Genomic DNA, 16,206 nt, shown 5'->3' on the forward strand with positions numbered 1-16,206 from the left:
AGGATGCTTCAGTAGGAAGCCCAGTCCCGCCCTGTATCCCCAGCAACCAATGGGTACGCCATACTCCCAACGGCCCCTGGGACGTGTAGTCCCTACAGGGGCGCCCTCGGGCGCCGCCGCGCGCCCCTAGACTCCAGGTCCCGTCGTGCGCCGGGAGGCGCGGGGATTGGCTGAGCCACGCCCCCGGCCCGCCCCGCTTCGCTCGCGCCGCAGCCCCAAGAATGAATGAAATCGTAGCGCGCTGGGCGGCAGAGCGGGCGGCGCAGGCCGGGCTGGGCCCGCGCGCAGCGGCAGCAGCAGCGGCGCCCCGGGCCGGAGGCGGCCCAGCCGAGCGGGCCATGGCCACCGCCATTCAGAACCCGCTTAAGTCGTGAGTGTCCCTTCCCCAAGTCCGAAACCCCTCCCTCAGGAGCCGGTCCTCCCCACCGCACTACCCCGGGCAGGGGTGGGGGACGCAGCGCGTGGATGGTATAAATGGTACTTGAAGACCCCCTTGCGTCCCACCCCCTGCTGACCCTCCACCCCCTATCGTCCCTGGGGTTAGGTACCGGAGCCCTTCTGGATCGCCGGGGCACCTCTTCTTTGTCGCTGTCAGTGAAGGAATGTGCCGCGGACTAGGGGGTGGTGGAGGCCGTGTCCCCACCCAGAGTGGGGGTAGGGGCTTCACCCGCCTACTCCATCTCTGCTCCTCGGAGTCTTTGGGGTGCCCGACTTCCCCGGGTGGGTGGGAGGTACCAATCTTTAAGTACAGACCAGGAGCTTCACGCACCTCACCCCATTCCCCCTCATCAAAGCAGCATCCTCCTGTCGGGTCTTTCTCCGGGAACCCCGTGGCTGCAGGGTGGGAGCTAAGGCCATCCCCATTTGGGTCCTTACTGTCTCCTCTCTTTGCTCTCGGGTCTCCCAGACCTAGAAGTCCCGACGTCTCCGTCGGCTTGGACCATTCCTCCTTCTCCCCGCCCATACCCATCTAACGGGAGCACCTCCCATCCCCTTGGGGACCGGTGCCTCTGGAGCCGGTGCTGGGAGCGCCCTCCCTCTCCGGGAATTCCCTCCCTTTGGGTCTGTACTCTACTCTCCTCAAAGCGCTGGCTGCCTGCTGGGCCGGGTGACTGGACACCCGGCCGCCGGGGTCCAAGGCTAGCCCCTCCCGGTCCCTCCTAGCTTTTTGCCACCCGATGTCAGCTTCACCTCTTTATATCTCCCTCTCTTCGTCCTTTCTCGGGATCCCGGACTCCCGGGTCCCAGCGCTCTCTACCCCCTACGCCCCCCACCCCCTTTCCCAGGCGGTGACAGCCGGCTCCGAGTGACAGGAGCGTGGCCGCTCCCGCCCTCTCTCCCTGCAGGAGAGCGGCACTCCCCTCCCCCGCTCCCGGCCCGGCAGAGGAGGCGGAGGGCGAGCGCCCGCGGCGCCGCACAAAGGGGCCGGGGCTACCTCCCCGTTTCCCCACCCCCTGCACTCACGGACTTGACCTTGAGCCTGGAGCTTTGGGATGGCAAGGGGTGTGCGCCCCCAATCCCCATCCACCAACAGAAGGGTTATTTGGACCAAAGCCCCTCCCCAGTTGCTTCTGGTTTCTGGTATGGGGGGCGGTGAGAGTTAGGGGGCAGGGATTTACAGTGGAGCAAGGGGGACTGTCTGGTGCCTGGGTCAGTGTGAAGGGGAGAGTAATGGTAATATGCCATGCTTGCCTCTCATTCAAAGCCACACACACAGAGGTCTGCCTTTTGGAGGGATACCCTGAAATCAGTGAAGACTGGAGTTCCAATCTGCGTTGGTGGGTCTGCAGACACGTTGGAGGAAGTGTGTGTGGTGTGCCCTCTGCAGGAGTAGAGGGGGCAGCCAGTCCCTTCAGTTTACCCTCCAAAAGGTCTGTCTATTGGGCTGGAAGTGAGGGCACGCTTGCTCCTCAGGAGTGCCAGAGCCACAGGTCGTGGTGGCCCACGCCTTTAATCTCAGATGCAGGAGAATGTCTGCGGGTCTGGTCTACACAGGAGCTCCAGGCCAGGGCTAGAGCCAAATCCCCTTGCGAAGATGACTCTGTTGGCACTGGCTGTAGTTCTCTCTGCCTGGATTCACACTTGGCTTGAAGCCCGCCCGGGCCTCAGTGTTACTGTGTGTGGGTTGGGCAGCAGAGATGTTTGCATTTCCTAGTGGGGTCGGCAGCAAGGCTCGTGGAGGCTGTTGACTTAGTCGTTATGGACAGCTCAAGCCTACCTCAGACACTAAGTCAAGGAAGCTGGCCCGGAGTTCCTGACCTCCCGTTGGGACTTGCGAGGTTCTGGGATTACAAGTGTGTGCCAGCACGCTGCTCCTCCGCTCCATCTTTTAGTCTTGTGGGTTTTTGCTTGTTTTGTTTTGTTTTCAAGACAGAGTCTTAAAAACTTTCTAGGCACAGGCTGTGGTCTAATGCTAGGGTGACATACCCGAGCCACAGAACTTCACTAAAAATCCTGTCTCTGTCAAGCACTCTGCACAGAGCCCGACTCAAAGTATTGATGTAAATAGTGACTAATTAGTATTATCACACAGGGCACTGGGCTCCGGGACAGGAGCATTGCTTGCACAACTAAGAGGACTGGGAGGACCAAGTTCTGGGGAGAGTGTTCGCTGAAGGGTCTGTGACAGTGATGGGCAAAGAAAGAGAGCCAGGCCCTTTCCTGGTAGTAGCCTGGGCTTCAGAGGTGACAGGACCTGAGTGTAAGGGCTGAGGTAGAGCTGCAAAAGCAAGTTGGTGTGCTGGGAATCTGGAGGGTGGCAGGGGATTGTGGCAAGGACCCTCTGAGCTCCACACTGGGTCAGGAGACCCAGGGAGCATCATAGCGTGGTCTGGAGATGGTACTATGTGAGGGGTACCCACACCCCTTATTTATTCCTGGGCAGGATGTAAATCAGACACCTTGGAGTGCTGGGGGGCGCCTGCGATGAGTGGGTGGGTGAGGACATTTGTGAAAGGGAACTAAGTCTAGAGGTGTATTGTGTGTGTGAAGTGCGGGAAATCTTGAGACATGAGGATGGGTGGACCGCCCCCTGCTGGACAAGAATTTTTTTGTATTAACACTTGATATGCTAATTTATGCTGCCACTCTAATCAGAATGCTAAATTATTCCCCAGAGGTGGGGCTGAGTGTGAGTGTAGAATGTGTGCGTGTGTGTGTGTGTGTGTGTGTGTGTGTGTGTGTGTGTGTTTCAGTAGGTCAGTTCATTCTCTGGGGATCTCTTGGGGTAGAGTCTGTGGGTGACGGTGGGAGAGAAAAGGAGGTAAGGAGGCTCCCATAGGGATGGGTGACAGGCACACGAATTCTACATCCAGACAGCAGCCACTGGCTGAGAACAGGTAAGGTTTCCCCCCAGGATCTCAAAGTCCTCCTCTAGAAAATGAAGATAGTCCGGTTTAGCCTGGAGAGACTCTGTTAAGCACACAGTGAGTGTTAAGTATTCACTCAACAAATATTTGTTGAACACCTACTAAGGCAGGCTATTTATTCTTCCTAATAACAGTGTTACCACTTTATGCCTTGGTACATATCAGATCTTCTTTGTAGATATCTTCTCTGTGGAATAAATGAATTTATAGGTATCTGCCAGGTACTAATTCCAGCACTTGCTGGTGTGGCGTCACACACTAATTTCAGCACTTGGAGAGACAGGAAAATTGGCCAGTTTGGGCTGAACGGCAAGATGCTGTCCCTAAAACAGTCACTTACCCTGTTGCTATTGTAATCTTCAGTCCGTTGAGACAGGCCCCGAACGCTTAGCTTAAGTCATGCGCACGAAGTCCTACAAGCGAGGATTTGAGGCCAGGAAGAATGAAGGCAGTTCTGTAGTCCTTCGCAGGAGTGGACTGAGGTGGCCGCGAGAGTCATCTCTCAGTCACGAGGGGTTCTCTAGAGTTTGGAGTGCCAGGTGGCGTCTGGCGTGCTGGTGACACCGCTGGGTGGGCACCTGCGAGGTCCCCGCGCGCCTGTGGCCGGTTGTGCGTGAAGGTGGGGTGAATGGAAGTCTGCGAGTGTAGTGTGACTGTGTGTAAGCTGCCATGTGCGCGTGTGTGCGTGCATGCGACTGTGCACGTGGGGCTGGAAGTGCGTGTGAGTGAGCGTGTGTGAACGACTGCGTGATCCTCCATCCCTCCTCCATCCCACCCCCCGGGTCGGAGGACCCGCTAGGGACTACCACTCCCGGCATGGCCTGGGCGGCCCGCCCTGCCATCCTGATTGGCTGAGATCCTCGTGCTCCCGCCCCCTGGGAATGAATGGATGGGCGGCCTCAGCGCCCGCCCGACCGCTGGGAGGACCGACCCGGCAGGGACCTGCTGGGGGCAGGACCCGGGGAGCAAGATGGCCACGGTCATCCCCAGCCCCCTGAGGTGGTGCGGGCGGGCGCGAGGCGGGGGAGTCGGCGCGGGCGGGTCTGTGCGGCCGCGCGCGCTTGTGTGTATGTGTGTGGCCGCTGGGGGTGGGGCTGGTGGGGTGTCAGGGGGCTGTCACCGCGTGCGGGGGTGCGAGTGTATGTGACTGAGGGTGTTTAGCAAGAATGATGTCCGACGCGTTGCTCCAGGACTGGTGGAGGGCGTGGGGGAGGGGTCTCCAAGGATTTTTAGGGGAAAGGGGTCATGTCCCCTCCCAGGGATGCCAGGGTTTGAGAGAGGGTAAATGGTTTAGGGAAGCTGGGGCCTGGGTACACTCGAGTCGAATCCACACTACCTTTGTCTTGGGCTGTGGAGTGTGTTGAGCGACTTATACATTGCTTTTTGTTTTGTAGCTGAATGTGTGGGTATGTATAGGATTTCTTTTATTCTGCACTACCTATCTGAGTATTTGGGTCTCTAAGTGTGTGCACATGTCTGGCGAATCTGAACCATTTATGTTCTGTGTCTTTGGATATGGACGTGTGAGGATAGGTCTAAATTTTTGTGTGAACACGAGCAGACCTGACTGTCCCTCCGTTTCCAAGGCGTGTACCTGTGTATTTGGGGATGTATTTTAAATTTGGGGTTTCTGTTTTTCCCGGGGTGTGCATGTGTGTCTATGTACCCTTGTAAATCTCACTGATGTCTTTGTATTGTGTGTTTGGCCGGAGAGTCTTTGGATGGATATGTAAGCGCAGATGTAAATGTTTATAGGGTCCCTATCTTTTGACATTGTGTGACTATTGGGATGAGTGTTGTGTGGTGTGTTTCCATTTGCAGGTCTTTGTGGATAATCTGTCTCTGGGCACATCTGGGTCTCTGGATACATGACATAGATAGTTCTATGGCTTTTTTTTTTTTTTTTTTTTGGTTTGGAATATTCGTGTTCTGCAAGAGATGTGTGTCTGTGTGACAGAGAGAATTTGTTTGCTACTCCTTTGTGAAGATTGGGCTACGTTTCTCTTTGTGTGTGAATCCCGTGTGGCCATGTGCGATTTGTTTGTATTGGGTGTTTGACTATCTATGTTCATGTGTGGATGGGTCCCGGTATGTTTTGGTTTGTTTCTATATTGTCTGTGAACACTTCTTAACCCCAGACAGAATCAAGTTTTAGGTAGCTGCTTCCCTGCCAGCACCCCGCCCCGCCCCCGGATCCAGAGGGGTGGGAGGAGATGGGGGAGGTGAAGGTGGACCTGGCCGGCTTGCCCTTTGCGGGCCAGTGGGAACGGGCAGCCGGGGGAGGGTGCTGGGCCTCCCCGCACTAGCCCTTGCTGACAGCCGCCCGCCTGCTGCTCGCTCGCCCCCGCAGCCTTGGCGAGGACTTCTACCGGGAGGCCATCGAGCACTGTCGCAGCTACAACGCGCGCCTGTGTGCCGAGCGCAGCCTGCGCCTGCCCTTCCTCGACTCGCAGACCGGCGTGGCCCAGAACAACTGCTACATCTGGATGGAGAAGACCCACCGCGGGCCTGGTACCCGCCGCGAGGCTGGGGCGGGGCGGGGCCTGCGTCCGGGGACCTCACTCTCACAGCCTCTCTCCTCTAGGTTTGGCCCCGGGACAGATCTACACTTACCCCGCCCGCTGTTGGAGGAAGAAACGGAGACTCAACATCCTGGAGGACCCCAGGCTCCGGCCCTGCGAGTACAAGATCGGTGGGTGGAGCTGTGTCCCCTGTGCCTGCCATGGCCCTAATCAAGGCCTTTAGCCCCCCTGCTGCCCGGCTGAACTTCGTCTTTATTATCCTGAGTGTGTCCCCACAGCAGACTATCTGTCCCCGGATGTCTTGAGTTACTTTCTTTGAGTGACTGAGCTGCCAGCTGTACCTGCTATGTGGGTCATGGCGAGCAGGTGTATGGAGGACACGGTCTTATCTATGTGTAGATGTATCAAGGCTGACTGCGTGTGTTTCCAGGGAGCTGGGATACACCCGTGTCTGGCTGTGTTTCTTTCTGTGGGTGCTGAGGGCTATCTCCCTGTGTATTTGTAAGAGTTAACAACAGTTCTCCAGCTGTGTGTTGAGACCATGCACAGCATATTTACATTTATGTTATGATTTATAACTATAGCAAAATTACAGTTACGAAGTAGCAACGAAATAACTTTATGGCTTGGGGGGTTCGCCACAACATGAGGAACTATATTAAATTTAGGGTTACACTTTTAGGAAGATTGAGAGCCACTCAGATTGTCTAGTTGTAAGTCTTTATTTGTTGCTGAGTGTTTTAGAATGCCTGTTCCTTTCTAGGTGTTTCCAAGAGAGAAAATGTATGGGAAAATGTTTGATTGTGTGTGTGTGGTAGGTCTGTGTCTATCTCTCTCTTTGGGTTCTCTTTGGGGTGTATATCTGATTCCATCAGGGCATCCTGTTGGGGTAGTGTCTGTGAGAGCCTTTCTGTGTTAGGTGTTTCTTCTGGAGTTTTCCAACGTGTTCAGAAAAGGCAGACATTGGTCTCCTCTCTTCCTCTGTCCAAATGTGTGTGTGAAGCTCTGCTTGTATCAAGAGTCCTGGAGAGCCGGCCGGCTGTGCTTCCCCTGCATGTCAGACTGGGTTTCTCCGTAAGCATGTGGGCACATTTGAGTGCTTCTCCTCAGAGATGTCTGTGAGCGTCCAGGTATACCATGAGGCGTACCTTTGTCTTCCTAATTAATGAAGGTCCAGATTTCTCTGTGGCTCTGGCTATCTCTTTCTGAGTATCTCTGTATCCAAGGGCTTAATCCCATCTTTTCTGTGTGTCCAGCTGTGTTCAAAGGTCCGCTGTGTTCCTTGTGTGGCTGGATATCTCTCTGCATGTCCCGCATATGTGTCTGTGTGTATCCTATTCAAATGTCTGTCTAATTTTCTTTGGGTACATTTGAGGGTCTAGGTGCCTTTCTACTGTGCAGGTATTTATGAGGGTCCGTGTGGGTCCTAAGGGTCTCCAGTTCTGTCTTCTTTACCCAGTAGAGCTGAGGGCGTGGCTGTGTCTTCCCAGTGTATGGACATTCTTTCCGGGGTTTGAATCGAATCCTTCTGCCCATTGTCTGGCTGTGTGTGGGAGAGTGTGGGAGAGCCTATCCCTTTCGAAAGGACCATGCCCCCACCCCCACCCCCGCAACCTGGGCACTCTGACCACAGCCTCTTCAGCTGATACCACTTTCCCTGTGGACCGTCCCCAGATTGTGAGGCACCGCTGAAGAAGGAGGGTGGCCTCCCGGAAGGGCCAGTCCTCGAGGCTCTGCTGTGTGCTGAGACTGGAGAGAAGAAAGTGGAGCTGAAGGAGGAGGAGACCATCATGGACTGTCAGGTAAGGAGCCCCTCCCCGGCTGCAGATGCTCTCACCGCTATGCCTTCCTGCTCTGAGACGCCGGGCTCCTCAGGGCCTCTGGGTACCCTATGGCCCCAATCTCCCAGAACACCTCTGCTTGTAGAAGGCTCCCTGACCTGCTCTCCCACCCTACCTGCAGCACATCAGTGCCCCCACCTTCTTGACCCCCCAATCTCCCTTCTACTGGGCCCAGAAACAGCAGTTGCTGGAGTTTCCGCATGATCTCGAGGTAGAAGACTTGGAGGAAGACATGCCCAGGAGGAAGAACAGGGCCAAAGGAAAGGTACCTTCCAGAAGCTCTCCCTCCCGCCTCCTCCCCAGGGCTGTGCGAAGGAGCAGAGCTTTCACACCTGTGTTCATGGGCCAGGAAATGGAAACTCAGTGGATTGTAAACATTTTCGAAAATGGAGCTTGTGGATCTGGCAGAGCTGGGTGTGTAGCCCACACTTGTAATCCCAGCACCTGGGAGGCTGAGGCAGGAGAATTGCTACAAGTTTGAGACAAGTGAATTCCAGGCTATTCTGAACTGCATAAAGAGACAGAGTGCAAAAAGAAATAATAAAAAAAAAAATCCTAAACCAAACCAGCCACCCAGACAACAATGTCAGCAACAACAACAACAACAACAACAACAACACACACACACACAAACACACACACTTACAAACATACACACTACACACACACAAACATGTACACACATACAAACACATATGTACAAATATACACTCCACATATACATATAAATACACATGCACATGCACACCACACACATATGTGTGTGTGTATGCAAACACATATACATATACAAACATATACACACACATACCATGAACACACACATACAAATATACACATACCACACATACAGACATTCACAAACACACACTTACCACACACACACACACACACAACCTCTAATAAGAACAATAAAAGGTGTTGGAACACAGATTTAGTCCCAGCACTTGGGAGGCTGAGGCAGGAGGATCTCTGAGTTCAAGGCCAGCCTGGTCTATAGAGTGAGCTCTCAGCCAGGACTGTGTGGAGAGACCCTGTCTCAAAACAACAAGAAGAAGAATTATCTTCATAGGTGTACCAAGAGAAAGTCGAAGGCTCACCACTAGAGACTGTGCCCAGTTTTAGTTTTAGGAAGATTTCATTATCGTTGTGTGGTTCTGGCACCCAGAGTCTCACACTCACATGACACCTGCTCTGTCACTGAGCCACGCCCCCAGTACTGAAAAGAAAAATTTTAATTTTTTTTCTTCAGTTTGACTTTCAAGCCTAAATGAAGAAGCCCACTAAGGCATGGTAGCACATATCTGTGATTCAGAAGCAGGAGGGCCACTGCATGTTTAAGGCCAGCCTGATCTACATAGTGAATTCCAAGTCAGGCAGGGCCACATAACGAGACCCTGTCTCAAGCAACAGCAGCAACAACGACGACAAACTCAAAACCCCCAAGAATGATGAACCTTTCTTTCCCTGGCTTTCCAGCTTCCTTACTCCTAACCCTCCTCCCTACAGGCATATGGCATTGGAGGTCTCCGCAAACGCCAGGACACCGCATCTCTGGAGGACCGAGACAAGCCTTACGTCTGTGATAGTGAGTTCTGCAGAGGGGAAAGAGAGATGGGGGGGGACCCAGTGACCCCTCCCTTATGGCTCTCGGCAGAGCAGGTGGTATGAACCTGGAGGCCAGGGTGGAGGAGGTGGCCCTGGAGTCTGAGGATCCCCCACTCCCTTCCCCCCAGTCTGCGGGAAGAGATATAAGAACCGGCCAGGACTCAGCTACCATTACACCCACACCCACCTGGCTGAGGAGGAGGGGGAGGAGCACACTGAGCGCCACGCCCTGCCTTTTCACCGGAAAAACAACCATAAACGTGAGTTGGAGGGTCAAGGCTGGTGGGTGAGTTGCCAAGGGTGGGGCGGGAGCAACGGAGCCTGGTGATGTCTGCGGACGGGGAGGGAGGTGGGGGCACATTTAGACATTTCTGGAAAATCTTCAGTTTAATGGTTCCCTCACCCACCAACCATAGGGATGCTGGCTCTGGGGTTGTCATGACAACCAACCCTCTCTCTCTCTCTCTCTCTCTCTCTCTCTCTCTCTCTCTCTCTCTCTCTCTCTCCCTCCCTCCCTCCCTCCCTCCCTCCCTCCCTCCCTCCCTCCCTCCCTCCCTGCCCGGGCACCGGGCATAATATTTCTGGGTCTGATTTGTTGTTTCAATTAGAGCTCTGAGGGGGGTGGTAGATGACTCCACCCCCCCCCCAGACCTCCCTCGTCTCCTTCTCTGCTATGTTAGGATCCAGGGCAAGGTCGGTGGCCCCCAGGGTCCTTGGTGGCCCCCAGGGTCTTTACACCCACCCGTGGCTGTCCCATGCCATGACAGCTGAGCCATGGAGGAAGGGGGCTATCTCTCACCTGTCCCTCAATGAGAGCATCTCCAAATCCTCAGGCCTGGCCCAGAGCCTTCTGTGCTGTAAAAATGCCCTGATTAGGCTTTGTAGAACTGTCTGCTAATCGTTGGCCTAGGCAAACTTACTTAGGGGTGCAAACACACGATGGGGCTCTCGCTAAGGTTATACCTGTCTTCCAGACTTTTACCCAAATAGAACATGTAGTTATCCCAAGAGTTAGGGCTCTGGTGAGAACAGCTTGCCCCTCCCTCAGCTTCCTTGCCACTTCCCAGTGCCTGGGCCAAGGGTCCCACCCCTGGGGCTGAGGCTGGGGACAGATGGGACCTTGCCTATGGTAAGAGCTCCTTTCTGTCCCCCCACCCCCAGAGTTTTACAAAGAATTGGCCTGGGTCCCCGAGGCACAGAGGAAACACACAGGTAGGGGCACCTCCCTCCTCCCCGACTTCTGCAGCAGTCTTTGACTGGCACGCCTCACCTGTCCTGTGCCCACCGCTGCCTGCTGTCTTTCAGCCAAGAAAGCACCAGATGGCACTGTCATCCCCAATGGCTACTGTGACTTTTGCCTGGGGGGCTCCAAGAAGACTGGGTGTCCCGAGGACCTCATCTCCTGTGCAGACTGTGGGCGATCAGGTGACACTCACCACATATTTTCTGGAAGATGGCGGGGAGAGGGCATCTCAGAATCCGGATCTAGGGAATGGGAGGCCTGTCCTTGGGGGCTGCCTCTGCTGCCGGGGTCTGTGGGAAACTGAGCGGGCTTGCTGGCAGAGGAGGAACCAACAGGACATATGAGGTGCCATGGCTTTGTGCTCTCCCCGTGTGGAGAGTAGAGAGAAGTTAGGGAGGCATTGTGGGTAGGGGACGGAGCTATGGGAGTAATGAACTGTACCGCCTAGGTATTGTGAATAGCAGGATTGTGTTCTGTAGAACTGTGGTTAATATAATGTGGTTTTCCATGGAGGCCTCCTGGGTAGGAAGACTGGTCGCTTCAGCATCGTGGGTAATGGATTGTGGTCGTTACAGTGTGGGTTGTCTTTGCGATTTAATACAGTAGAATGCGGTCGTTATGTCTTGGTGGACTGTGGCTTTGAGGTGCTGTAGCTACTCGGCACTGGGCACTGTGAGCTGTCAGGCTGTGTGGGCTGTTGGTGTCTGGCTCGGGGCGGGGGATGTAGTTGTAACTGTTGGGTGTTGTGGGAAGTGGCTGTTGAATGATATGGGTAGTGGTTGTCAGGCTCTGTGGGAAGTGCTGTGGGCAGTGGCTACAGGTGTCTCTGTGCTGTGGGAGAATGACTGAGCAAATTCCCACGGCGAGCATTGTAAGCGCAAGTTTGTTCGCTGGTGCCTTGTGTGGGCTGGCCTTTGGTCTCAGCGAAGCAAGGTGTGGGGACCCTGTTGTGGAACTTGGTTGCCATAGCATCCTGGCTGGCAGAAGTCGGCTGCCACGTTGCTGTGGTTAGCAGGAGAGCTGGCGGCTCCGCTGTGGGTATTGGAATGTGGCTGCCCTAGTGCGATACCTAACAGACTGTGGTGGCCACAGTATTGTGGGTGGTAGAACGTGGTTGCCACAGCACTTTGGGTAATGGAATGCAGTTGCCATGGTGTTCTGGGGAACAAAGTGTGGTTGTCATGGTGGCTGAGTAGGAGACTGTGGTGGCCAACACACAGCTGCCTGCCGCGCAGTCCAGCTTCTGGATGTCTGTCTCAGGCATAGGGTCCCACCACAAAGCTCACCTTGACCTCCGAGTCAGGGCTGGGGATAGAGCCATTACCTCCCTAGGGGTCAGTAGCCAGCCACCAGGGGTACGAGACGACTCAACTCGCTAACTGCATCCCTGCCCCTCGACCCCCAGGACATCCCTCGTGTTTACAGTTCACCGTGAACATGACCGCAGCTGTGCGGACCTACCGCTGGCAGTGCATTGAATGCAAGTCCTGCAGCCTGTGTGGCACCTCGGAGAATGACGTGAGTGCCCGCCCCACCTCCTGGGCACATCCCCAGCTTCCCTTCCGGCCTGGCTCTGCCACTCTGCCCATGAAGCCTAAAGTCTTCCTTGCTCATAACTCCCAGTGACCAGCATTAGCGTGCAGTACGGTCGCCACCGTCCTTATTCTTTTATATTCTTTCCCATGACACCTCCCAACCTCCCTTGAGGCTGGTACTCCAGTTCCCACTACACGTAGAAGATGCTGAGCTCAGGGAGGGGGAAGGAGGCCCCAGGTCACCAAGGTCAGAAGGTTGCAGGGCCAGGATCTGAACCTACATACTGCTCCGGAGTTGGTATCTGGCCCGCTGAGCATAGCTCAGTAGTCTATAGTTACAAAATCCGACTCCGCGAGTCGTCAGACAAGACCGGTGGACGCCACAGTACAGGCTGCAGAAGGGCCCCTGGGACCCTGCCCCTGCCCCAGCCCCCCACCCCCGTTTCTGGTGCCCATGCCCCCAGGGTGCCAGCTGGGCGGGTCTCACCCCCCAGGACCAGCTGCTGTTCTGTGATGACTGCGATCGAGGTTACCACATGTACTGCCTGAGCCCTCCCATGGCGGAGCCCCCGGAAGGTGAGGGAAGAGGTGGGCGAGACATGGGGTGGGTGGGTTGGAACGTTGTCTTCCCGGTGGCAGAGACCATGTGCTCTGGGTGGGGACAGGTGGGGGGCGCTCTTCATCTCTTCATCGGCTTGAGTCTAATTCTGTCTCTTGGCTTCCCCCGCAGGGAGCTGGAGTTGCCACCTCTGTCTTCGGCACTTGAAAGAGAAGGCCTCTGCTTACATCACCCTGACTTAGGCCTGGCTCTGCTTCCCCAGCACCTTCGGGTGGTGCTATCTTCTGCCTCTTGGAGTTCCTGGCTCTTCCCACCCGGTGTCCTCAGTGGAAGGGATAGGGTGAAACCCAGAGTCGGGGGAGGGGGCGGGCAAAGCATTCTCCCTCTGCAAGTGGAATGTTACCCTGTGAGTGGGTGGGTCCAGCAGGGTCACTCCTGTCCCCCCTCTTCATCCCTTGACAAATGGGCACCAGGCTTCTGCTCTCCTCAAAGCCATACCCCGCCTCTGGGCGGGCATAGAGGGGCAGTGGATGCCAGCCAGCGGCACGAAAAGAGCCTTTTTCTAAAGAAAAAGACAAAACGTGAAAAAAAAAAAAGGGAAAAAAAGAAATTAATATATACAAAGAGTCCTATAAAGCCTGGCTGGGTGGAGAGGCACTGTTGAGTGTCTGCTGGGGAGCTGACTTTACCAGTTTCCTGAATGGCGCCTCCCCACCTCATTTCTGGAGTTGCAATGGTCTCAGCTCCCATCTGAGGTGGGTAGGATCCCTTCCTCGGTACCCACCGTGGATACTGCATGTGAACTATGGTTTTGAACTCTTCCTGCTCCTCCTTGAGAGCCCCGTGCAGCGCCCTCCCGGTGCCTGCCTGCCAGGCCTGGGCGTGCAGCTGGGGGAGGCCGTGGGGTGAGGCAGGCAGGCAGCCAGCCCACTGCAGTGAGAAGCACAGATTGCAATGGACTCAGTTATTTTTTTTTTTTTTCTTTCCTTTCCCCCTTCCCACCCCTTTCCTTCCCTGCCCAGCCAGGCTGGGCTGCCTCCTGCCCCCCTCGCTAGCCATTTGGGGGTGGCAAGGGGGTGTGGTTGTTTCTCGTGGTTGTGTGTGTTTGTTGTTCGGGTTTTTAAAAGGGGAAATTGAGACTGCAAGTGGGGGAGGTGGAGGGTCTGGGGGAGTCTGCCCCCAATCCAGGAGTACCCCCCTTGCCACCAAGTCTCCTTTATTGCCTGCCTCTGCTGTGAATTAACTTGTTCTGTGTATTAAACTGGGCCTGACCCCTCTGCCCACAACTGCTTCCATCTCTAACCTCTTTTGGGGTGTCACCAGCATGGGAAGCCAAGGGGCCTCACTGGGGTAGAAGCCACTGTGGCTGGCCCCCACCTCTCTGCCCCTACACCATGCCTCCCTGTGGCTTTGTCCCAGCTCCTCCCTGTCTTGCTGGAGAGAAGAGGGGGATGGGGTGGAGGGGCTCCCACCCAGCCAGCTGTGGTTGCCGTAGCAACGGGCTGCTGCAGCTGCAGCGGGAGGCAGCTCAAAGAGGGAGGTGGGAGTGAAGACTGGGGGGAAGGGAGGGCTGGAGAGACCAGAGGCAGCCCCCTCCCTGGCTAGGGTTCGATGATAGCACCTCAGCATGGCTGGCTGTCACTTGGGATTCCCTGTCCTGGGTGTGGCTAAAAGTGGAGGACAGGAGGACATCTCAAAACACAGGGATTCAAAGAGACAGGCAGGGTGGGGTGGGGGTGGAGAACCAGGGCAATGGTCGGGGAGGAAGATGGTTCTGAGGCCACAAATGTATTGAATGAAAAAAGGACAAAGCTGGGGAGATACACAGATGAAGAGAGAGTCCCAGGAATTCCAAGGGAAGAGGACAGGGACCAGGGACGGGGTGGAGGACTAGTCCAGGAAATAATAGTTTAAAAAAAGAAAAAAAAAAAAAGTCAGGCTTTGGCAAGACCAGGGGAGGCAGAAGTGGACAGCTGTTTGGAGAGACAAGCAGAAAATGTACAGTCAGAGGGAGAAAATGAGATAAGGGGACAGGCAAAGCCCCCAGACAAAAGACACAGGAATGAGCGAGACTTTTGGTTGGAAGGCAATAAAGAATGTAAGGGACCATCATCCAGGATGGTAGCACACCATGTGGCTCAGAACCCCAACACTGGAGGCTGAGGCAGGTGGACCGGGAGTCACACGTCACCCTGGGCTATAGCATGAGCCTTCTCTTTAGAAAGGGATGTGGGGGTGCAGACAGACAACAGAGATCTGAAGAGTGCCAGGCAGATGAGGCCAAAGAGATAGGCAGGCGGAGGAGAAGTGGGGGAGGGGGCAGGAAAAACTGGGGCAAGAAAGGGAAGGGACTACGGGGCGCAGTGCAGGCGCCATCAGGGCTTGGCGTGCGTGTGCGGGTGCGCGTGTGAATTGTGGGGTGTTGGGAGATGGTGGTATGTCTCCCAGGCCAGGAGAGGATGTGAGAACAGTTTGTTCCCGGGTTCCCTCCCCCACTTGGCCCAGGTTGATGGGGGGAGGGCTGGGCTGGATGGGGCCCTGAGGAGGGTGGCAAGTGAGGATGTCTAAGTAGCTGGAAGCCCTTGCAAGGGCTGATGCTCCACTGGATATAGGCAAACACCTTTCGGAAGACATTTGTGTGTGTGTGTGTGGGGGGGGTGAGGGTATGGTGCAGAGGAGGATCAGAGTTCAGCTCAGACCTGAAGAACACAAGGACCGCTGATGGGATGGGGGCAGTCCTGTCCAGAGAGGCTGACTTCCCACAGGAGGCGAGTCTTTAGGATCTTCCTGTGGAACTCCTGAGTCCAAAGTCAGTTTGGTGCCTCGCCCACCCGCAGATGTCCACAGTTCGGCGGGACACAGACTCAGGACCCCAAGTTTCAAGGTGTCCCCACTTGTCCTGCCTGAAGGGCCATAGAAAACCTGGTTTTGGCTGAGGCTTCAGGAGTTGGTCCGAGACACTTTAGCTAGACGACTCTTCCTTTACCTTTGGTCCCCAGGGAACCCGGGTAGCTCTCCACTGCAATCCACTCCCTGCACTGTTGGCAGAGGGAGGTCCCACGGCAGGCACAGTGGGACCCAGTGGAGAGATGAGTATGTGGGGCAGGGCACACAAATGAAGCGGAGGGTGGGGGTGGGTGGGGGATGGAGAGGGGGCGTGGCTTGGGGCGGGTGGCAGCCTAGGGCTTCACACACATCCCACCACCATGGCAGTACCTGCAATCACAGTGGTTTTGAGACCGACTTCTTTTGTGTAGCCCTAGCTGCCCTGGAACTCACTATATAGACTAGGATGGCGTCAAACTCAACAGACCCACCTCCCTCTGCTGGGGTTAAAGGCGCATGCTATCTTACTTTGCCCGGCTTTTGTTGTTGTTTATTTAAAAAAAAAAAAATACCAGAAGAGGACACTGGGTCTCTTGGGTGTGTAGCCAGCCAGCTGTGAGCTGTGAGGATCTGGGGGTCCTCTGGAAGAGCAGCCGGTGCTCTTAACCACAAAGCCACTTCTGGCCCAGATGTTTTTTTTTTTT

The 16,206-nt window shown here is 55.4% G+C and overlaps 1 protein-coding gene across 9 annotated transcripts; it reads left to right on the forward strand.

The window, feature by feature from the left end:
* Positions 1-233: 233 nt before the first annotated feature.
* On the forward strand, positions 234-13,962 carry Dpf1 (double PHD fingers 1). Of its 9 annotated transcripts, none has more exons than XM_029546499.1 (12): positions 234-370; positions 5,719-5,879; positions 5,953-6,060; positions 7,565-7,692; positions 7,853-7,996; positions 9,241-9,319; positions 9,468-9,599; positions 10,501-10,551; positions 10,645-10,764; positions 11,988-12,100; positions 12,582-12,693; positions 12,848-13,962. In XM_029546499.1, exons 1-12 carry the CDS (start codon positions 339-341, stop codon positions 12,916-12,918), a joined length of 1,251 nt encoding a protein of 416 aa, XP_029402359.1. In that variant the 5' UTR covers positions 234-338; the 3' UTR covers positions 12,919-13,962. The 9 variants fall into 9 exon arrangements, with proteins under 9 accessions (XP_029402359.1, XP_021049094.1, XP_029402378.1 ...); XM_021193435.2 differs by having other exon boundaries at positions 7,907-7,996; positions 12,612-12,693; XM_021193427.2 differs by lacking the exon at positions 234-370 and adding an exon at positions 4,237-4,367 and having other exon boundaries at positions 7,907-7,996.
* The last annotated feature ends 2,244 nt before the right edge of the window (positions 13,963-16,206 follow it).

This window comes from Mus pahari, chromosome 1 (assembly GCF_900095145.1).
Source record: "Mus pahari chromosome 1, PAHARI_EIJ_v1.1, whole genome shotgun sequence".
Classification (NCBI taxonomy): Eukaryota; Metazoa; Chordata; class Mammalia; order Rodentia; family Muridae; genus Mus; species Mus pahari.

Coding starts and splice junctions, on each gene's coding strand:
- Dpf1 (XM_021193427.2), top strand. CDS start 4,258: ATGGGCGGCCTCAGCGCCCGCCCGACCGCTGGGAGGACCGACCCGGCA. Junction 9,600..10,500: donor CCGGAAAAACAACCATAAAC/GTGAGTTGGAGG, acceptor CCCCACCCCCAG/AGTTTTACAAAGAATTGGCC. Junction 12,694..12,847: donor CATGGCGGAGCCCCCGGAAG/GTGAGGGAAGAG, acceptor CTTCCCCCGCAG/GGAGCTGGAGTTGCCACCTC.